Raw genomic sequence first — 24,810 nt, 5'->3', positions numbered from 1 at the left:
CACACCATGTTTTTGTTCTAAAACCTCCTTGTTGCCTACCATCACATGTCTAAATAAAATTGTTTTTAAGACTCTTCCTCATCCTCTGCAGGCCAGTGAGCTTGGATGAATAGTTAACAACTTTCTAATTGTTTTCTCTTCTCACAAGACCTCATATACCTTCTGTCTAAACTGTATCATCATTTTCTAATCCTTGGTTATCCAAACCTTCTGCATTTTAAAAATTACCTTTTCTGTATTAAATTTTCTTTTTTTTTTGGAAAAAATCTGTCTGATTTAATTGCTGTGAACTCTAATTTTTACTGAGGTTTAAATAATTGAGTATGTCTGCCTTAAGCCACATAGAACAAAAATATAGGGAACAAAATGAAATACTAGAAATATGAGAACACAATAACAACCATGATAGTGGATAATATTTTAAAAACCCTTTCAGGCCTACATAGCTCAAGTAGGAAAAACATAAGCAAAAACATGATTACCATGTAGATTTAGAAAATGAAAAATAGATTTTCTGCTTTCTCAATTAGAATTTGCAAAAACAAACAAACTAACAGGTATTTGGTAAACGTGAATATATAAATTATTAAGAGTATAAATAAAATGATAGCCAGGCTCCATATCTGTTTACCTATGATCTATGTTCCTAACAAACAGTTTCACTGGCCCTCCTCTACTCAGAACTGGCTTTCTTGTCTATACTATCCTTTCTGCTGTCTCGTTTCTGTCAGCCTGGTTCTACACAAATTCATCTTACAAAGCTTGGTTCCAAATACACCTTCCTGTAAAACTGTCCTTCATCACACCTTGATACAATGGCACTTCTAAATTCACACTGCTACATGCTAGGAGATATATAAATATATATTTGAATTATATATATATATATATATCATTTTGATTTATGTATATCATTTTTAAAATACATATTATATAATATATTATATATATCATTCTAATATATATATACATATATATATTCCATTCTCTAATGTAAAACCGTATCTCTTAATTTTCATGGGTACACAATTAGGTCCTGATAAATGCTGAAAATATCAACCTCAGAAAGTCAGAACATAGAATGGTGGTTGCTAGGGGCTGGGGAAATGTGGAGTTGCTGTTTAACGGCTATAGAATTTCAGTTTTACAAAATAAAAATAATGCTAAAGATCCATTGCACAACAATGTAAATTCACTTATAGGGAACAGAAAATCCTTTCCTCTACCTTCTTAGGTTCTATAACTGGGGCTTGTGAATTAAACTAACCAAAAAAACCCCACAGATTAACAGGAAAAAAAGGCATACACATTTTATTTGATTATAATCATTTAATTTTCACACGAACAGAGACCTTCATAGAAAAGATGTGAAGACCCAAATAAGTAGTTAAACTCAGTAGGTTTATATGGCATTTTATTTATTTATTTTTTTTTTTGAGACGGAGTCTCGCTCTGGCGCCCAGGCTGGAGTGCAGTGGCCGGATCTCAGCTCACTGCAAGCTCCGCCTCCCAGGTTTACGCCATTCTCCTGCCTCAGCCTCCCGAGTAGCTGGGACTACAGGCGCCCGCCACCTCGCCCAGCTAGTTTTTTTTGTACTTTTTAATAGAGACGGGGTTTCACCGTGTTCGCCAGGATAGTCTCGATCTCCTGACCTCGTGATCCGCCCGTCTCGGCCTCCCAAAGTGCTGGGATTACAGGTTTGAGCCACCGCGCCCGGCCTTATATGGCATTTTAAATAAAGGGTGATGAATCGTGGAGAAGTGGCAAGACAAAGGAAAAGGTTTTGGGGCTTCTAGGTTGGGAAACTCTGTAATGTAGTAGGGAAACTAATGGATAATAAAGGCTATTTAATGAAATTTGATTATGCTGGCTTATCTTGGCAGCATTTCTATCTCTGCTAATAAAGGTTGCTCTTCTCCTCATGGTATGAGAGTGGGGGATACTTTTATAAGTCAAATGTATGCCCTACTTTAGGTAGATGGGGAAGAGCAGAGAGGTTTCCTATGCCTGCTTTTCCTTAATTGCCTTCAGCTCAAAAGAATCTTTATGATAAATTGGCATATTTTAGGGTAGCATATTCTGATGCCCTTTATACTTAACACTACTTAACTATGTGCTTTAAAATAGTTAAAATGGTAAATTTTATGTTATGCATATAGTACCACATTTTTTTTAGAAGTTGAAGGTAGTAGTGTCAGAAAATTAAATTACATAAGGAAACCATGGAGGGGTAGTTCAAGTGTAAATAAAGGTTATGTGGCATGTTTTCTGCATATGATGTACTTAAATGTGTCCCTGAGAACATGCCTAGACATGTGTTACTCTACTTTATTTGAAAGAAAACTTACAGTGTAACAGTATTATTATCCCCCAAATGATAATAATACTTATATCCACATGCCTCAAGTGTGTGTATATATGTGTGTGTATGTGTATATATAGGTGTGTACATATGTGTGTATGTATGCGTGTGTGTGTGTATATATATATACATACCTTGTGCATATGTAAACATGCAGGCATTCTAACATACCAGTTTTAATCTGGATAGTGAAATTAATTCTACACATGAGCACATTACATAAATCAAATTATTAAAGAAATTATTATTATCTTCACAGGGAAGACTTTTACCAGCATATAAATGTTGCAATAATTCTCAAATTAAAAAGAAAAGATGTGGAACAGAGATTGGAAATCCAATTAATATTCTCATTTTCTATTTCTCTTTTGTGCAATCAATGCTACATTTATCGTATTTTAATTTATGGGAAAGGCAAACCTTATAAATGAACATGTACTCATGAGATTGAGCACAGAAAAAATATATACTATATCTTATTCCTACTTTATGTAATAAATAAATTCTTTGTCCTTTGAGAGCAACTTATTCAAAATTCGTATGCTACAGCTCCTCTTCCACTAATAATGTAAGGCTGCTAGAGTCTTTTCCTCTTTATCGATTTGAAAGTGTGCATACCTAAGAAGCAGTTATTTGGCCTAGGATATAAAAAGCTAAAATAAAATTTCTATTTTCTCAATTTTTTTCCTGATGAAAAATATTTAAATGCTAGCTGCATTATAACCTTCAAAAAACTCAATACCAGCCCTTGAAGTGTTATTAAATGACTGAATTCAAGTAAATGCTAAATAACTTTAGGTTAAAAACCAAACAAAATGACATCCATTTATTTAATTTCTGACAACAGAAGTATTTAAATCCTGCTCTTATGAAATCCAAAATATATAAATTTACAAATATTAGCCCCACAGTTGATGAGAAACATGCTAACAAATTTCTAATGCTGAGCCATTAGTTAATAGTCATTTTTCTCAACATTCTGAATCAGATAGACTATTAAGACTTTCCCTTTTAAAAATTTTATTTGTGGGGGAATGGACAAAGGAGAGAGAGGGCTGGTTACAGCTGTCTAAAATTTTATTTATACATATAAATAAAATTTATATGTAAATTTTTAGTCTATGTATATATAAATATAATTTATATTATATATTATATATATAATACACATTTGTATGCAATCCTAATTTTTTGATATAAGATGCTAGTTACAAAAAAATTATGTTACTTTTATATTTTAAGTACAATAAAGGGCAGATGCCTCTTTATGAAATGTTTTACCTTCTTGAAGGCCCTTCATTTCTGGGATTCTTATGTAGTCTCTCTCTCTCTCTCCCCCTCTCTATGTGTGTGTGTATATATATATTATATGTATTATATAAGATTACATACAAATGTGTTGCATGTATTAAAAAATTAAATACTTTAAGTAATTTTTTATAAATATTTAAACATTCCTAGGGATAGATATTACAGAACAGAGCTTCAGTTTGTCCTAATGGTTATTCAAAACTGCCTCCAAAAAAAACTATTTTTACCTAGTCTGTTCCTGTGTAAACATAGGATATATGCTTAGATTTATTCCCTGAATACATTTTCCAGTATTTGCAAATTGATATTAACATCAAACATAACATTAAACTTTTTGGACAATTTTCTGAATTTAGTCAAAATAGTTTAAAGGTATAACGCAGTAAAATATGATTAAATATTTGAATGAATTCACAGTTTGGATGACTCAGACACTTTCTAAGTATCAACTCAAGTTTTCCACTAAAATAAATTCAGCTTCTTCTTAAATTAATTATTTTAGAATCCTATTCTTTTTACATCTTTATATAATTTATATCAGTCATCACTTGTGCTAGCTTAATATATCTATATCTTTTTAGGATATAATTATCCAAAAACTGAACTGTAACTGACATACAACCAAATTATAAAAATATTTTCTAGATCAAATGAGTATTAACATTTCTACATCTTTTAAATAACAGTTTGGCTATGTGACTCATGGTAAGTTTTTCAACAGAAGTTGTTCCCAGGCAGTCCCACAATTGAGTCATTCAAGATGACTTGCAAATGTCCTTGGTAAACCTCATATACTGTGACTTGTCTAGGAATTTTGCATGGTATTTCTGTTTTCTTACTTACAACATACACTGTAGTTTTATATAAAAATAAAATGAAAAAAATATTTCATTAATATTATTTCAGAAACTGTAAAATATGAGAATCCAAGCAATAGTAACCAGAGTAAATACAGGATTTTATGTACTTTTCATGCTAAGCAACTTGACTTATTCATTTATAATGTTTGATCTCTCTACAGTTTATGACTTACTCATAAACTTAGTATGGTAAGGGATCCTTCTTCTTTTTTTTTTTTTTTAGACTAAGATAACAAACTAGAGCTAAGATATTCTCTTTTTTTTTTTCTCTGTCACCCAGGCTGGAGTGCAGTGGCAAAATCATGGCTCACCGCAACCTCTGCCTCCTGGGTTCAAGTGATTCTCCTGCTTCAGCCACCCGAGTAGCTGGGATTACAGGCATAGGCCACCACACCTGGGTAATTTTTGTATTTGTAGTAGATACGGGGTTTCACATGGTGGCCAGGTTGGTCTCAAACCCGTGACCTCAGGTGATCTGCCCGCCTCAGCCTCCCAAAGTGCTGGAATTACAGGCATGAGCCACTGTGCCTGGCAGAGACTCTTAAAAGAAAAAAAAAATCACTGGCTATGAATATTTTAAACACTAGCTCAATGGAGTTTTTTTGTTTGTTTTGTTTTTTTGAATTCATGCTTCTGATTTATTTGTATTCTGACGATTGAAAGTCAAGAATTTTTAAAAACTTGAAATAGTGTTTACCTAGTTTTCTGGAATATGTAAGTAAGTATCATATCCACTCATTTTATCACACTACAGCAGAGGTCCCTGGGGCTAAGGACCAGTACTGGTCCTGGCCTGTTATAGGAACCCAGCCACACAGCAGGAGGTGAGCTGCCTGAGAGCAAGCATTATCACCTGAACGCAGTCTCCTGTCAGATCAGCCACTGCATTAGATTTTCATAGGAGCACAAACCCTATTGTGAACTACACATGCGAGGGATCTAGGCTGTGTGCTCCTTATGAGAATCTAATGCCTGATGAACTGAGTTAGAACAGTTTCATCCTGAAATCACTCCCAACCCCCAACCCGCCACCTCCAAATCTGTAGAAAAATTGTCTTCCACAAAACTGGTCCCCAGTACCAAAAGGTTGGGGACCACTGCACTAAAGCATACTACAGCATATAAAACAAAGTAATAAATGCAACATTAAAACATTATAAACTTAGCATCCAAAATGCTCAAAATTGCTTTGAAGACTATGCTTATTGTACATATTTTTTGTATATGCTTATTGTATATACTTTTAAATGTATATACAAACAAATATATATACATGTACAGGACTACATGTAAAACTATTTTTACATAGTAATTTGCAATGCACAAATTTAATATTAAATGTTGAACTATTTTCCAGGGGCCAAAAATGTCCACAATATGTAATTACTTGTGATTTTGTTGAGAGAGACATTTCAAAAGTATACAATGGTTGTGACAAAGCAGTTACTAAGCTACCAAATAAACCTCTGACAATTACGAGCCCTGGAATCTCAACAAGATTTTCTTTTTTTTTTTCTGAGACAGAGTTTTGCTCTTGTTGCCCAGGCTGGAGTGCAATGGCAAAATCTCGGCCCACTGCAGCCTCTGCCTCTCAGGTTCAAGCAATTCTCCTGCCTCAGCCTCCCAAGTAGCTGGGATTACAGGCGTGCACCACCACACTCAGCTAATTTTGTATTTTTAGTAGAGATGGGGTTTCACCATATTGGTCAGGTTGGTCTTGAACTCCTGACCTCAGGTGATCCGCCTGCCTTGGCCTCCCAAAGTGCTAGGATTACAGGCATGAGCCACTGAGTCCAGCCAACGTTTTCATATTATATGAAGTAATTCAGAAAGAAAACAATAAGAGTTAGTAAATATGATGCTAATATCATGACACAGTACTGTAATGTAGCCCACTAGAGGTGGCAATTTTTATTTGCATTGATTATGTTCTGTTGCATGTAGAGAAAAATCATTAAGTGCTCAAAAGAACAATTTATATTTACATGGAAGTGTGTCCTGGAGTATATTTGTAAACTTGGGGATTTTCTAAAATCTCAAGACACATCTTTATTAATGCCAAGAGTTTGCTTTACAAGGACTCTATACTAGAATTACAATTCTGCCACTAAATTTCATTTTATTACATGCGTTTAAAATATGTTCAACTATCTAGAGCATAGCTTACAGTTAATCACATAAAAATTGAGTTTTTCTTCACCATTTTTCATGTAATATTATTTTCCAAGTGCATATTTCTTCCATAGCTGATAATCAAGCATTCTAATTATAAACAGCAGTATAAATTGCTGGAAACCATAATAAACCACTTTTATAGGGTCAAAGAGTCATATGGACAATTAGCTATTTTTATGCTGGAATAACAATGCAGGTATACTTTTTATAAGTAAAGTATATGGACCTTTTTATGCAGTAAGGCAAATATAGCCATGCATTGCACAATGACAGATCACATATATGATGATGGTCTCATAAGATTATAATAAATCAGAAAGATTCCTATTGCCTAATGATGTTTTGATGATACTGACCCTGAATAGATCTAGGCTAATGTGTGTGTTTGTGTCTTCGTTTTTAACAGAAAAAATTAAAAATTACATTAAAAACAGAAAAAAACTAATAGAATAAGGATATAAAGAAAATATTTTATACAGCTGTACAATGTGCTTGTGTTTTAAGCTAAGTATTAATACTAAATAGTTTAAAAGTGAAAAAAATTAAAGACTTTATGAAGTAACAACATCACAGTAATGTAAGGTTAATTCATTACTGAAGAAAGAAATTTTAAAAATAAATTTAGTATAACCTAAGTGTATAGTGTTTATAAAGTCTACAGTAGGGTACAGTAATGCCCTAAGTCTTCACACTCACTACACACTCACTGACTCACCCAGAGCAACTTTCAGTCCTGGAAGCTCCATTCATGCTACATGACCTATACAAGTATACAAATTTTTATGTTACGTCATGTTTTTACTATACCTTTTCTATATTTAGATACAAAAATACTTAACATAATGTTACATTTATCTACAGTGTTCAATACAGTAATATGCTGTATAGAGTTACAGCCTAGAAACAATAGGCTATATTATACAACCTAGAAGTGTAGTAGTCTATACCATATAGGTTTGTGTAAATACACCTATGATGCTTATGCAATGACAAAATTGCCTAATGACAGATTTTCCAGGACATTTCTGCAGTGTTAAGCAATATACAACTGTAATCTATTAAAGAGCATATTTGCTCTACATCTGGTAGATAAAGAAAGCAAAACAAAATGGCAACAACAAAAAACATCTCACAAATAAAAACCTGTTTGGTCTGAGTATTTTGCAGCGTCTTTGCAAGTAACATATTTTGCTTTGCCAGAGAAGAAAATAGCTCATCTTTTTCAGCATATGCATGCACAATAAATTCCTGCTATGTGATAGGTACTCAGAACCACACATTTCTAGAACTGATATAATCTGAGTTAGTGGAAATTCTGAGATTCTGAAATATGGTGATTATGAATATAAAAGAGTATACAACAAATGTAAAACTTACCCTTCTAATCTTACATCTGGCAGACTTCTATTAAGGGCAATCAAATCACTGGCCATCAGGTTAAACTGATTGATTTTAAACAGCTCTTTCATTTTCTCTTGGTCATCTTTAGGAATTAACACAGCTTTTCCCATTTCTCCTGGCCCTTCTTGGTTTCTTGAAATAACAGCTGTAAGACATACAGAGATACAGACATACATACAAACACACAGATAATGAACTGAATAAATAAACTTGTGTGTCTTAGATTCTGAAGCATATTATTTACATACAGGTTTTATAATATAATGATCAAGATTTTACTGCTTATAAACCACACACTATGCTAAAGAAAAACATCAATTCTGCATGTTGTCTTCCAAGTTTAGGTAAATTATATGATGACTAAACATTAAGACAATAATTCTAAACAGTACAAAATACCAAATGTTAAAACTTCTGTCATATATTTAATACACTTATTAGAGAAAAATGAAGTTGAACACTAGGCAGACAAAATAATGTAAAATAAGAGAACTTTAAAGAATATTAAGATTAATTTCTTTTCACGTCCAATTAAATGTTTTGATATCTCACATATCTACTGCCATTACATCTTTATAAAGGCAAACAAAACTGACAAGGCTTAATCCCATAAATAATTTAATTCCTTTGTCAAAACATTTTGAATTGTGTCAAAAGAAGCTTCATAGTGGTGACATATAACTTCAAATGTCAAGTTGAATTTGGATACTGTGTGCTCTATAATTGAAACTTCACAGTAATATTCTGGGATGAATATTCATTAAGAGAATGCAGGATTTGATATATAGGCTAATTTTCTCGCCACTTCTCCCAAGTTATCACTACACTGAAGTCCCTTCTAGATCTAAAGTATATGTTTCAAAGTGTGTGTGGGTGTGTGTGTTGTCTACACATACCTGTATGCATGCTAATATAGAGTAATAACACAAAGTTCCATTTGGCCCAAATGTATCCTGAACTTCCTCTTCACAGTGATATTAAATTAGGTTAAAGTGAAAGGAATGTGGTTCTGGTCTTGACTCTTCCAATGTTTTGCTATATTATAGTTCCTGACACATTAATCTTACTGAGTTTAATTTCCATATAAATTAAAAGGCACATATTTAGGCACAGCATACCTTGAAATACTGAAAAAAGAAAGACTATAATGCGTATAAAAATAATTTTTAAGTTAGAACATTTCATTAAAAATATAAATTCTAAAATAATGTATGAATAGGGTAAAATCTAGGATAGAACACACCCAGCAAATGTTCCTCTGAGCCGACCATCACAAAACATCAAAGCTGGTATTATTAGTATGAATACACAGTTGACCATTCCGTTGATGACTTTGTAATGGCATGAGTCAAACTATATAAGAGAATAGGCATCTCTAAGGACCTTTAGATATGAGTTAAAAAAAGGTGATTGGCCTTGAAATCCTCTCACATATATAAAAATAGTTAGAACAGGAAACATTGTATATAGAAAAAAATATGTATTCAATTTCAAACTATTTAAAAAGTAGTCATCAAAATAAAGTTTACAAAGATTATCATTCACTTTAAAAAGCAAAAATAGAAATAATGGCAGAAATGTTATGAGAAGGTATATTTTTCTAAATTTAAGAAATAAAATCCCAATAAAAATAATTTTCTTTGGGTGTCAGTACATGTAATATCCCTGAACTCAGATGACGTTATTGAATTTGGCTTTGGATGAATTTGTGATGTTGGTGAGACAATGACATTAAGGTATCTTTCATTTCTAAGATTAAAAAAAAAGTTTAGTCTACAGAAAATATTAAATGAATTTATATGTGGCTCCTTTGGGAGTCTTTCTGATTCTGAAATAAGAACATAATCAGGTCACATGGGTGCTCATATTAACCATAAATAATCAGTTTAGGGTTTTTTTTTTTTTTTTTTAAACATATTTTGTACTGTAACTTTAATTCCATAAAAAAGAGATAACTTTTCCCTGGTATAAAAAATATCTTGATTTTTAACATTTTGAAAATTTGTGATTCTTCTGAATGGTTAAATCATTTGGGGTACATTTAAAAAAATAATTTTTAGAAATTAAGAAAGCAATTCCCCGTTTACAGTTGTTTACAATACCTTTGTAGGGGAACAAAACCTTCTTTATCCTCTTACATTCTGTGGTGATCTAAGAATTAAACTGGCATAATACAGATTAATAGAAGAAGAGCATATAATTATATTTTTATGTGTACACAGGAGTCTTCAGAAGGAAAATGAAAGTCAAAGAACCTTTTAAGCCCAAAAGATTATATACCATTTTAAACAAAGAATAATAAATTGGCAGTAAGTGGTAATACAAAGGAGATTTAGGTAGGGAACTAGGGGCAGTAAATTGTGGGTTAGTAACTAGGAAATAAATAGGGAAAACTATGAGGAGATTAGGGTTATTTTAGTAAGCTTGTTTGCATAGGTCCATTCTAGTGTTGACTCCTAACTTCTGGTGATGAGAACAATTTTTGCTTTCTAATACGGTGGGAAGGGGTGGGGGGGATCTGCATCATGGGAGACTTTATGACCTTCTTTTAGGTAGAAAGGGGGAGATCAGAAACAGCTTCCTGCATGTGCTCTTTCTTAAGAATGAGCCTGCAGCTTAAAATAACCCATATGCCAAAGTGGTATATTTGGGGGTACATGTTCTGATCTCTTTCGCCGTCTGTAAACTGGTAAGAAGACATGCTGCAGAGAAAGTTACCATAATCAACACAATGCTTCCAAGACTAGGAAGCAGATAGGATTAAAATTTCACTCTGTGGAAAAGACATGGGCTCAATTCTAACATCTTAAGGTATGAAGGTCAATTGAAAGCACACAGATATATTTGATATTTGCAACATATTCAAAGGCATGACCATTTTATTTTCACATTATGTAAGTTATAGTTTATCAGTGGTAGCAGGAGTAATTGTGCCATGTTTTGGTATCATAATCAATAAAATTAAAATGGTCATAAACAGTGTCCATATACCTAGGACTACTTGAAACAACATGTAGTCATTCTCCTAATTATTCTCAGTTTCTTAGTGGAGAATAGGTAACAACTTAAAGAATATCAGGTTAAGTGTCTTCTCCCCAGAGTTAAATACATTTTTCTGTAACAGCTTCTAATGAGTATATCTTTGACATTTAAAAAATGTGTGTGTGTGTGTGTGTGTGTGTGTGTTTCCTGTGTATAAGCAGACCTACTGGTGTTTTTCACTTTGCTCAAGCAAAAAGAATGCTAAGTAATTATAGTGGGGAGCCAGCCTTTTACTTCTTCTGGCTTTTACCTGGAGGAAGGCATCTTACCAGAAGAAAACACTTTTCTAATTCTTCAAATAGCATAAATAACAAATGGGACAGAATAAGCAGTTGGGTTTTGTGACTTATCGCTGATCTTAAGCACCTTTAAATAGCAATTTCTATCCATTTTCCTCACCTGTTGATTTGCTCTACAAAGCACACACACAAAGAAACTCATGTACTCACAAAATACCATGCTTCCTCATAGTCAGAGAAAAAAAAAAACACTTGCCATTTAAATATGTGTGCTACTTATCTACTCTAACAGGTAAATGTAATGTAGAAGGCAAGTAAATCTACATTGTGGTTTTTTTTATTGTTGATTTGAATATGGATGAAATGCTCAAATACCAAAGCTGGTGTAGACTGCAAAGAGAGATTAATATATTATGCTATGAGCTATTTTCTTCCTAATTATATAGTGAAATTATTTTAAAAAATAATTAATTTGACTCAAAATGACATTATAAAGCTCGTAGAATTATGATAAAACCAGAATCATTTTATATCTTTCATTTTCTTTAACACAGAACCTACTTTAAAACTTGAATTTACATTTATTTTAATCTTAGAATTTCCAATGATAAAGATGATCATATTATAAACAAACCAACTGATAAATCTACCAAAAAGAACACTATTTATCAATTGCATTATTTGCTTATGTATATTACATTATGAACATTTTCTTATTTGCAGAATTAGCCCTTTATTAATGAGCAGTGTCTCTTTGAAAAAAGAGAAATGAACTAGTTTATATCTAGGAAAAAGCTTGAAGCAAAAACAAACAACAAAAAACATTTCAAGTTGATTGATTTTAAAGTAATGATTTTATTCTGTTAGAGAACATAGTAATATGTGATGAATAATGGTACAAGCATAACATTGAATCAAAATCTAAATAATATCCCATATGCCTTGCTTGTCAAAAAAAAAACTTTCAAATTGTATTTCTATTCTCAGATCTACAATTAATCAGTTGTTAATTTCTGTATGTTTTCCTTTAAAATCTTTCTTTTCATTGGCATTGCAGATCTTTCACTTTCATTACTTCCAATTTTACAATTGTGATAAATTAGAAACACTGATTTTTAGTCCTTCTCATATTTGAATATTCATACTCTGCTACCAATAAATCAATTTCCCTAAAACAATGCTTTTGGTCTTGTCAATCAATCATCTGTTTATAGAGGACGCAGAAGATAAGAAAACCACACTGGTTTTTCCACCACCCCTCCACCACAAAAAACACTTGACTCTCCACTCACCGTTCCCCAGATCATGCTCTTTTGCCAGTCCAAAGGCTCTAGTTTATCAAGGATAATCATTTGAGTAATTGCTTTTTTCATTGTTTTAAAAGAGATGGGGATTTCTCTATTCACCTACACTGAAGTGTAGTTTCACGATCACAGCTCACTGCAACCTTGAACTTCTGGGCTCAAGGGATCCTCCCTCCTTAGACTCCTTCAGTAGCTGACACTACAAGAATCCACCATCACACGTGGCTCAGGATTAATTCTTTTTTATTTTTATTTTTATTTATTATTATACTTTAAGTTCTAGGGTACATGTGCATAATGTGCAGGTTTGTTACATATGTATACTTGTGCCATGTTGGTGTGCTGCACCCATCAACTCGTCAGCACCCATCAACTCGTCATTTACATCAGGTATAACTCCCAATGCAATCCCTCCCCTCTCCCCACTTCCCATGATAGGCCCCGGTGTGTGATGTTCCCCTTCCCGAGTCCAAGTGATCTCATTGTTCAGTTCCCACCTATGAGTGAGAACATGCAGTGTTTGGTTTTCTATTCTTGTGATAGTTTGCTAAGAATGATGGTTTCCAGCTGCATCCATGTCCCTACAAAGGACACAAACTCATCCTTTTTTATGGCTGCATAGTATTCCATGGTGTATATGTGCCACATTTTCTTAATCCAGTCTGTCACTGATGGACATTTGGGTTGATTCCAAGTCTTTGCTATTGTGAATAGTGCCGCAATAAACATACGTGTGCATGTGTCTTTATAGCAGCATGATTTATAATCCTTTGGGTATATACCCAGTAATGGGATGGCTGGGTCATATGGTACGTCTAGTTCTAGATCCTTGAGGAATCGCCATACTGTTTTCCATAATGGTTGAACTAGTTTACAATCCCACCAACAGTGTAAAAGTGTTCCTATTTCTCCACATCCTCTCCAGCACCTGTTGTTTCCTGACTTTTTAATGATGGCCATTCTAACTGGTGTGAGATGGTATCTCATTGTGGTTTTGATTGGCATTTCTCTGATGCCCAGTGATGATGAGCATTTTTTCATGTGTCTGTTGGCTGTATGAATGTCTTCTTTTGAGAAATGTCTGTTCATATCCTTTGCCCACTTTTTGATGGGGTTCTTTGTTTTTTTCTTGTAAATTTGTTTGAGTTCTTTGTAGGTTCTGGATATTAGCCCTTTGTCAGATGAGTAGATTGCAAAAATTTTCTCCCATTCTGTAGGTTGCCTGTTCACTCTGATGGTAGTTTCTTTTGCTGTGAAGAAGCTCTTTAGTTTAATGAGATCCCATTTGTCAATTTTGGCTTTTGCTGTCGCTGCTTTTGATGTTTTAGACATGAAGTCTTTGTCCATGCCTATGTCCTGAATGGTACTACCTAGGTTTTCCTCTAGGGTTTTTATGGGATTAGGTCTAACATTTAAGTCTCTAATCCATCTTGAATTAATTTTCGTATAAGGAGTAAGGAAAGGATCCAGTTTCAGCTTTCTACTTATGGCTAGCCAATTTTCCCAGCACCATTTATTAAATAGGGAATCCTTTCCCCATTTCTTGTTTCTCTCAGGTTTGTCAAAGACCAGATGGCTGTAGATGTGTGGTATTTCTGAGGCCTCTGTTCTGTTCCATTGGTCTATATCTCTGTTTTGGTACCAGTACCATGCTATTTTGGTTACTGTAGCCTTGTAGTATAGTTTGAAGTCAGGTAGCGTGATGCCTCCAGCTTTGTTCTTTTGACTTAGGATTGTCTTGGAGATGCGGGCTCTTTTTTGGTTCCATATGAACTTTAAAGCAGTTTTTTCCAATTCTGTGAAGAAACTCATTGGTAGCTTGATGGGGATGGCATTGAATCTATAAATTACCTTGGGCAGGATGGCCATTTTCACGATATTGATTCTTCCTATCTATGAGCATGGTATGTTCTTCCATTAGTTTGTGTCCTCTTTTATTTCACTGAGCAGTGGTTTGTAGTTGTCCTTGAAGAGGTCCTTTACATCCCTTGTCAGTTGGATTCCTAGGTATTTGATTCTCTTTGAAGCAATTGTGAATGGAAGTTCATTCCTGATTTGGCTCTCTGTTTGTCTGTTACTGGTGTATAAGAATGCTTGTGATTTTTGCACATTAATTTTGTATCCTGAGACTTTGCTGAAGTTGCTTATCAGCTTAAGGAGATTTTGGGCTGAGATGATGGGGTTTTCTAAATATACAATCATGTCATCTGCAAACAGGGATAATTTGACTTCTTCTTTTCCTAACTGAATACCCTTGATTTCTTTCTCTTGCATGATTGCCCTAGCCAGAACTTCCAACACTATGTTGAATAGGAGTGGTGAGAGTGGGCATCCCTGTCTTGTGCCAGTTTTCAAAGGGAATTTTTCCAGTTTTTGCCCATTCAGTATGATATTGGCTGTGGGTTTGTCATAAATAGCTCTTATTATTTGGTATTTATGGCTCAGGGTTAATTCTTAATAACATAAGGGGATTCAGTATACTCTAAGAGAAATTGGCCCATTTCTCTTAGAAACAAAAATAGACTTTACATATCAATATGATAGTTAACCTATAAATTAAACAACTAAATTTATTCTATTTAATGTATGACAAGTAGCAATTCATTTAGTATCCCTTTGAAAATAAACTATATACAATTTTTATAAATCTGACACATCTGACAATAAGATTTGTTTTTCATTTTTATGTAAAAAGTTGTAAATAGCAAGCTCTGGCTGCATCAAGTCTAGCATACATTAGTTACTACTTCTCAGAAGGGTGTCATCTATTAGATAATCAATAAGGTAGCACCTTACATCAGTTAGCTAAGAGAGATTATCCACAGAAACAAGAGAACACTGATCACAAACTGTTTTTTTTTACTCAAAATATATTATTTTTATGATAAAAACAATGCATGCTCATTTATTGAAGGTAGGCAGGAAGGCAGGCAGGCAGGCAGGAAGAAAGCAAAGGAGGAAGCCACTATAGAAAAACAGTGAAAAATCAATTAAACTGCTGCTTGAATGAACAGTCAGCAATAATCTGTATACAAACATACATATGTATTTAAAATAGGACCATTCATACGTGCTGAATTTTATAATTTTATTCAACATTATTGTACATGCCAATTTGTTGTTTGTTTGTTTTTTGAGATGGAGTCTCCCTCTGTTACCCAGGCTGGAGAGCAGTGGCGCGATCTCAGCTTGCTGCAACCTCCACCTGGGTTCAAGCGATTCTTGTGCCTCAGCCTCTTGAGTAGCTGGAATTACAGGTGCCCGCCACCATGCCCAGCTAATTTTTGTATTTTTAGTAGACATTGGGTTTCGCCATATTGGCCAGGCTGGTCTCGAACTCGTGACTTCATGTGACCTTCCGGCCTCGGTGTCCCAGAGTGCCGAGATTACAGGCATGAGCCACCACGCGCAGGCTATACATGCTAATCTTTATCGTTTAAAAAACATTTGTGGAAACCTTTCCAAATAAATACGTGAATTCATACTTATTTTGTAATGGCTGCAAAATATTCCAAAGTTTGAATATACCATGATTTATTTAATCAATGCTTTTTCTTTGAATATTTACGTTGTTTTCAATCACCTCTATTATAAACAGCAATGCAATTAATATTCTTCCTTGTGTATACATCTTTGCAAAATTGCCTGAAAATATCTTTTGAAAAAGTGGTGGAAATTTAATGGGTGAATTGCAAATTAAACATGCTGTATTAGAATTATTCCTTTTCTCATCTCTTGGACTTTCTGTATATTTCTTTTGCCAGAAAGTTCCTTCAACTGCTGCTCATTCAAATAATCTCTGTTCATCTCTGAAGACCAATTTCAACTTTCAGATAAGATAACTCCCTCTTTTATAACTTTATAGCTCTTTTACATTATTCCATTATACTTTTCATAATGTTGCAATGCCATTTTTTGCATGTTATCACAGAGATTCTAACTAATGAACTAATGTAGTTGTGCCTCCTGGACACATAGCTATGCAACATTTTCCAGCCTGCCCCACAGTTAGGTGTGGTCCTTAACCGAGAATAGAAATGATATGCGCCAATTCAAGGCCAGGCTCATGAAAACTTCCCATGTGTGGTTCTCTATGTACTTTCCCCTGCTGTAGCAACTTCGGAAGCCATGTGCGGAAAACAGCAGTCGACACTACCAGCAGTAACCTAGATGTCTGAATCACTGCTTGGAAGACAGCCACTTGCTCATGAAAAATATCGACTGCAAAATTTACATGAGAAAACAAAACAAAACAACAAATATATTTTGCTAAAACATTAGAATTTTGGGTCTATTTGTTATACTTGTCAGTGTTATTTTTATTAATGTAATGATTTCATTCCCCCATTAGTCTGTGAAGCTCACCAAAGCATTGTGCATCAATTTTGGCTCATCCCAGTACTTGGCACTGTTCATTTAATCAGTGAATAATTTTTTTAAAGTAGAAGGCAATTTTTAGACAATCTAGTTCTATTATCAAAAGACTGATGAAAAAGCAATTAGAATAGAGGTTTTTAATGTGGGTTTTCCCCATCTCAGATATATATAAAATGGTCTGTTATGTTATTGAAAAAAGTTAGATGAATTGAGTTGAGATTACCATATGTATAGACATTATAAATAAATTGATATGTGTTAATACAAGCTCAAAAGTCTTTAATCGCAGCAACTCACAATGAAAATGTGTGGAGACTATGGTCTTAATGGGTTTAATTAGACCACAAATTAGATCATAAGCAGATAGTTAATACATCACCATTTAAATTTAAAAAGTCCATGATTAACTTATTTCAATGCCCCAATAGTAACTTTTAATAAAAACAATATTTTGTATAACTACTATAAAGGAGTCTCAACAATACCTCAACACAAACTGGGGCTTATTAAATATTGTTAGCTATTTGCTGTACAATCATTGACTACTTATTCTGCCTCTCTTGCACACAATCTCTTCCTAAATAAGATATTTAAATAATTTCACCATTTAGTTTAGATGGAAGGTTATATGTCAAAGCCAATAGGCACTACAGTAGAAGCCCACATCACACCTTCCCATACTATTCTACACAAGCAAATGAGTCATAGCTTGTAACTTATGACTCAGAAATTCCTTTTAAAAATATATTCTAAAACATATATAGCTCTGTCCAAAGATTTACCTGCATACATGATTTTTTTTTTTTTTTTGGTAGACAGTCTTGCTCTGTTGCCCAGGCTGGAGTGCAATGGCATGATCTTGCTCACTGCAATCTCCACCTCCCTGGTCCAAGCAATTCTCCTGCCTCAGTCTCCCAAGTAGCTGGGATTATTATTGTTTTTTTTTTGTATTTTTAGTACAGACGGGGTTTCGTCATGCTGGCCAGCTTGGTCTTGAACTCCTGACCTCAGGTGACCCACCCGCCTCAGCCTCCTAAAGTGCTGGGATTACAGGCGTGAGCTACTGCACCCAGGTCTGCATACATGATTAAAGTAGCTTGTGTATGCATGTGTGTTTGCACATGGATCCCATTATAAATGTATATATCATCACCCCCACAAATATCTTATATACAGTACTGTATAAATTGTGTTGCATTCATATAAGAAAACTATGCAGTGATTAAAATGATGCATAGAAGAATGTTTAATGATGTGGAAGATGTTCATGTTATACTAAGTAAAAAAAAAGGAGTATAAAACAATGTTATAAAATAAGCCTATTTTTGGAAAAACAAAAGTTAAATGAAGTATATGCAAATATCAACAATGAAGATTAGCAGTGGTTCATTTAATTAAAGGGTCTTTTACATCTTTCTTATACATTATCTATATTTTCTAAATCAGTACATTACCTACTATGATGGTTAATATTGAGTGTCGACTTGATTTGTTTGGATGAAGAATGCAAATTATTGGTCCTGGGTGTGTCTGTGAGGGTGTGGCCAAAGGAGATTAACTTTTGAATCAGTGGACTGGGAGAGGCAGACCCACCCTCAATCTGTGTGGGCACCATTTAACCAGCTGTCAGCGTGGTTAGGTAAAAGTAGGCAGAGAAATGTGGAAGGACTATACTGGCTGAGTCTTCTAGCTTTCATCTTTCTCCTGTACTGGATGCTTCCTGCCCCCGAACATGGTACTCCAAGCTCTTTAGCTTTTGAACTCTTGGACTTACATCAGTGGTTTGCAAGAGGCTCTTGGGCCTTTGGCCACAAACTGAAGGCTGCACTGTTGGCTTCCCTACTTTTGAGGTTTTGGGACTCGGACTGGCTTCCTTGCTCCTCAGCTTGCAGACAGCCTATTGTAGGACTCTACCTTCTGATTATGTGAGTCAATATTCCTTAATAAACTCCCTTTTATATATGCATCTATCCTATTAATGCTGTCCCTCTAAAGAACCCTGACTAATGCACCCACGAGGGTAATTTTAGCTACAAATTAATGAAAAATCTGGCTTCAGTGAAAATGAATATAACCTGGCTTTTATAGTGACAGGTACAAAGTGGAATCAGTAGATGTTGGGGTATGAAAAACAAAGGATCAGAGTTCTATGGAAAGACAGTTTCTTAATGGACATATGATGAGAAACGGGGAGAGGAGTACTCATAAAGAAATATGATTTGTTCTAGGATACAAGTTTCTCACAGGAAATTCATTACAATTTACAGATAAGGAAAATATTTAGTAGCGGAGGAAAAAAAAAGTAGCAAGGTCCTTGTTTCCGTTTTAGGAAAAAGCACACTCCTATATTATTATAAAAATTTTTACCACTCTTTTCACAATCATCTTTACGATATATTCTACTAATACACATTAAGCTCATACTCTTCTTATATATAGTAAGAGGTTGTTTGGCACATGCTACAATCACAAATGTTTCCTGGAAACCATTGACCCAACTTTTAAAGTGTTCACTAAGGTAATAAAATTATGCTGAAATATGAAATTATTTTCTTATGCATTAAGAATAAGCTTCCTCAATAGAAATATTTAAAAGGCCCTTATCTTGCAACGGCTTGAGTAATAGCCTTAGTTTCAGCTTTATACAGGAAATATCCTTATCTTCCCCATTCTTCCCATTTTGCCAAAATAAATTTTTTTGAAATAACCATGAATTTTTTGGAAACAAAAGCACCAATCTGGCAGCCGGATGTTTTGAGAAGCCCTTTGGAAGAGGACATCTCAAGTAAAACAAGGGCCATTTAAAAGAAGCTGTTTACATAATCCAATATTCATTATGAGTTCTTCCGTAGATAGAAAATGGTCAGCTTTGAGCAGCATACAGCATATCATGTTTGAAAAATATACTCACGGCCGGGCGCGGTGGCTCAAGCTTGTAATCTCAGCACTTTGGGAGGCTGAGACGGGCGGATCACGAGGTCACAAGAACAAGACCATCCTAGCTAACATGGTGAAACCCCGTCTCTACTAAAAAAATACAAAAAACTAGCCGGGCGAGGTGGCGGGCGCCTGTAGTCCCAGCTACTCGGGAGGCTGAGGCAGGAGAATGGCGTGAACCCAGGAGGCGGAGCTTGCAGTGAGCTGAGATCTGGCCACTGCACTCCAGCTCGGGCGACAGAGCAAGACTCCGTCTCAAAAAAAAAAAAAAAAGAAAAAGAAAAATATACTCACTTTTGTCATAAAGAGTACTGCATTCATTGACTATACATCTAGTTAGGAAGTGGACATATATTTTTAAAATAATTTCTCGATGTAACATTTTATATATTATAAACCTTCATACAATATCTAACAAAGCTCCAAACATTAATTTAGTCACAGAAAACATGAGGCAAGTATTAGCAGGCTCTAACAAGTCCTTTTGGGAAGTAAATATATATATATATAGCTCTTTCACAAAAGTTTGCAATTACGAATTATCAATAAAATAATACTGGACTAAGTGTAAACAGAAAAATGGATCACCTCAAATACTCTCAAGTATTTTAAGTTATAAAATTAAATTTACTGCTGGACTGTGAAACTTTGTTGTGGGCAGTTGTGCTGAATGCTATTTATTTGGATCCACAGGCCTGACGGTACCATCTCCAGCTCTGTGCTCTGGGTTGCTGACCTCCATGTCCATACCAGCCAGGGTCCCTTTCCCTTTGACTCCTGGTTGGTAAGGCAATGACGGAGTATTAGAGGACAGAAGATGAATCAGGTCAAGGCGTTTATTTCCATAGTTCTTCTCTATGGGGTTGCTGAGGTTGGCTCTCTCAACCACAACTATAATTTCATAGGGAGTACCTTATGACCAGTTAATAAAGGAAGAAATTGCAAGCTTAGATTAAATAAGAATTCACCGATATGCTAGCAACTGCTAGCAGCTGCTTCTTTATAACCCTACTCATGCATGATCCTGCAAGTCAGTGAGTGAAAGGAAATCCTTCCATCAGGCAGAAATTCAGAGGCGAAATTTGAGCACTGTGTGAAGGGAGAGAGATGGCTTGAGGTAGGGACCTGAACTAACCCGTGAACAGCAGCTAACAGGTTGGCCAGCTGGTAAGAGAACTGCAAACAACATGATTGGAAAATTGATGATCAGGAGATCACATGCAGGAGTACATTAACAATCCTCTCACAACAGTTCCTGTGTTTGTTAATCAATTAAAAATGCTGGAGTATGAATTTGTAATAAATTATGTTTGTTGGGAATTAACATAGGTATCACTTTAAATCAAAAATAGAAAATTAAAAGTAAGGTAAAATATAAAAATAAATATAAAGATGATATATCTTTACATATTATATATAATATATAAGGATATAAAAATAAAATAATGTTTCATTTTTTCCACTTCAATGAAGCATCTTCCCCATTTCCTGGGTTACAAACCCCGTACTTTGAAAATTGCTATAGGTAAAGTGATGATAACATGCACTTTTACATGTCTCAAGACATTTCACTGTTAGATTGCATTGATGGTTATATAGGTATTATTTTATTTTAGTACTCACCTATTCATGCTGGGCATGGGGTTGACTTTCTTATTGATTACTATTACTGGCACAATATCAAGAAGAAGAAAAAAATTACTGGATGACATTTCTGAGGGCCAAAATAGGGATAAAGTTCAAATGAGCAGCAGGCTTTGCTTTCTTTCCTGATAATCACATTGTCAGTTTTCATAGAATATGGTTTGCTAAGGTACTGTATCTATGTGTGTACTCTGGTGTGTGTGGTAATTGGGATGGCAACGATACAAAAACTATAAAAGGTAGTTTAGGATGGTGAGGCACATATAGTAGAATCCTAAAAGTACAATTTGATTGTTTAATTTTATATGTTAATCAGAATCTATTGCCCGAGGTAGGGTGAAAATATCACTGATCTCCATGATGCTAAATAAATAAATAAATAAAAATAAGGCTAATAAATGTAAGATTTGCATTTCTGAATGACTAGATGTAATTCTGAGAGGAAGCCCACATATTTCACCAGTAAATTCAGAAATATGAAATTATATCAGTTATTCAATTTAGCTGTCAAATAATGGGCCTAAATGTCTCATGACCTAAATGATTACTTGATTTTTAAATCAGATATTTTTCAAATGCCCTAGCAGCAATTTCAGGTTATCAAAATAAACTGATGTATATATGCTCCAAGAGGCACTGTAATTTGAATTGGAGCATTTTGATAATTTCTTTCATGAAGAAAATTTCTAGTAGAAAAAAAAAGTTCAATGTTCTACCAAAACTAACAGTTAACGTCAGTGATCACATATCTAATCACTACCTGCCTCCCATCATCACCCCTTATGTTTATGTTTTGGGCATTCCAACATTTTATTGACCATCTGTATAAACCAGCTGCTGGTCTTTGTATTTACTCACAGTCATTATAAATCTTGCTGTTCATGATTGATTTATACTGGGTTTTATGTTTTTCATTGCCTCTGGACATTTTCTGTTAGTTAACACTAATAAAAAGAACCAGGATACTAATAATACACTATAAAAAGGAAAACCTACTTTAACAATCAAAATAATTAAATTGAATGTGCTAAGTAAATAATGCAAGCATGCCATTAAAAATTAAGAAATTGGTCATATACTATTCCTGATCCTTTTTCAAGTATTTAAATATTCTAGGAACTAAAAAATTCAAAACAGTAAGTCAACACTTATTTAATAAGTATTTACTGAGTATGCCAAAGAAATACGCTAGTTCCAAAACTTAAATGCTGTTATAAACATCAACACAAGGCTAAATTACCGGTAGGTACATCTTTAAATGAACATGCTCTTTCTTACAAGTCATCAGACCTATATAGAAAATTGTCAAACATACCCTGGCCTTTATCATGTAAGCATTGCTTTAATAAAATAATTTTGGTTACATCATAAGGTCAAGGGCATATTGTACATGCTTACTTATATAGAAAAGTTAAGATTACATTACAGAATAGTAAACCAATATGAAATAACACAGAGCTCTAAGGATAAGTAATAAACTTCCCCTATTTATAGTTTCCTTTTAAAATCCTTAAAATTTTACCTGATTATATATAACAAACATATAATATATTTATGTATATACATATATGCATGCATATGTATGCAGAAATATATGCAAATCCAAAAGTTTGTGTGTGTATATGTGTATATATATCCATATACATATATGCACATATACACACATATCCATATCCACACACACGTTGTTTATATATGGACATATATATATATGACTATATATATGACTATATATATCCATATCCACACACACCCAAACTTCTTCCTATATTTTTAGAAGTTCTAAAATATCTTTATTGATACTCCTTTTTTTGTTTTATAATATTTGATATTTCCTCTTCACGTCTTCACAACTACTTATGGAAGTACTTAATTTTCCTTAAATAAACACTGCTAGTTTAAATCCTGTGCTACTTTAAACAAAATCAATGTGGTTTTAATTTACTTCTGAAGATTCTGCAATAATGTTTGACTTTCAAGATAACTATGAACCTTCTGAGGAATGTTTAGTGTGAATTTATTCAAGCAAGAAAAAAAGTAATTTACTATGGCACAGTAGTCTTTCAATGTCTAGAAATCAGTTAAGATCTCTACAGAAATACTTATCAGTGGTCACTTTTTAAAACAGCTTTAATATTTCTTTATATTATGGGTTAATACTACCTATTAGGTACCATTGTAATTTATGCTTAGTGGCTCTTTATTCATGCTACTGGGGAGGGTAAACTCTAATATATATCATTATATTGTTATATTTTCAGTTATTTAATATTTCCTCCTTGCATCACTAAACTAATTTGATTTTTAAAACAATTTTATAGTCCAGATAGGTAAAAATAGTAATTAAAAATTATCTTTTAAAGTGCAGCTGAGTATTCTTTTAGAAATCACCTTTAAGATTGCTTATTGATCAAATTTGGGTTCTTACTCCATTGCAGCATTATAAAAACATTATCATTATCCCTCAGATATTGTTTTTTTGCCTCATATCTCTATTTCTTCACTCTGGCCTCTTTTTCCCCATATACTGTGGTATTTCATGCACTCCCATATGGGAGACCCCCAAGTGAATAAAAACATCAACCTGAATTGGTATATGCATTGCATGTCAAGCCCACATTACCTTGCATTCTTCAAAAACCACATACAAGCAAATCTTATAGTACTAGAAAATCATAAAATCTCAAGATTGCGGATTTATCAGTCATTAATTTCTTTCTTTCTCTCTCTCTCTCTTTTTTTTTTTTTTTTTTTTTTTTTTTTTGAGACGGAGTCTCCCTCTATCGCCGAGGCTGGAGAGCAGTGGCGCGATCTGGGCTCACTACAAGCTCCGCCTCCTGGATTCACGCGATTTTCCTGCTGCAGCCTCCCAAGTAGCTGGGACTACAGGCGCCCACCACCACGCCTGGCTAATTTTTTGTAATTTTAGTAGAGACGGGGTTTCACCGTGTTAGCCAGGATGGGCTCGATCTCCTGACCTCGTGATCCACCCGCCGCGGCCTCCCAAAGTGCTGGGATTACAGGCGTGAGCAACCGCGCCCAGCCCATTAATTTATTTCTTTTGCCCAAATATGTTTTAAATATAGAATTGTTTGACACCAGTATTTTTCTTTTCTTTTCTTTTCTTTTTTTTTTTTTTTTTTTTTTTTTTCCCGTA

At 34.1% G+C, this 24,810-nt stretch overlaps 1 protein-coding gene across 1 annotated transcript in view; it reads right to left on the bottom strand.

Moving 5' to 3' along the window:
- GALNT13 (polypeptide N-acetylgalactosaminyltransferase 13) overlaps positions 1-24,810 on the bottom strand; it is a 613,112-nt gene that overhangs the window by 308,202 nt on the left and 280,100 nt on the right. The window contains exon 4 of the mRNA XM_025404576.1: positions 8,087-8,255. Coding sequence (XP_025260361.1) covers positions 8,087-8,255 — 169 coding nt within the window. The remainder of the gene's footprint in view (positions 1-8,086; positions 8,256-24,810) is intronic.

The sequence above is a fragment of the Theropithecus gelada genome, chromosome 12 (genome assembly GCF_003255815.1).
Source record: "Theropithecus gelada isolate Dixy chromosome 12, Tgel_1.0, whole genome shotgun sequence".
Taxonomy (NCBI): Eukaryota; Metazoa; Chordata; class Mammalia; order Primates; family Cercopithecidae; genus Theropithecus; species Theropithecus gelada.
The sequence above is the reverse complement of the archived record's forward strand: the minus strand, read 5'-3'. Positions and strand labels throughout refer to the sequence as shown.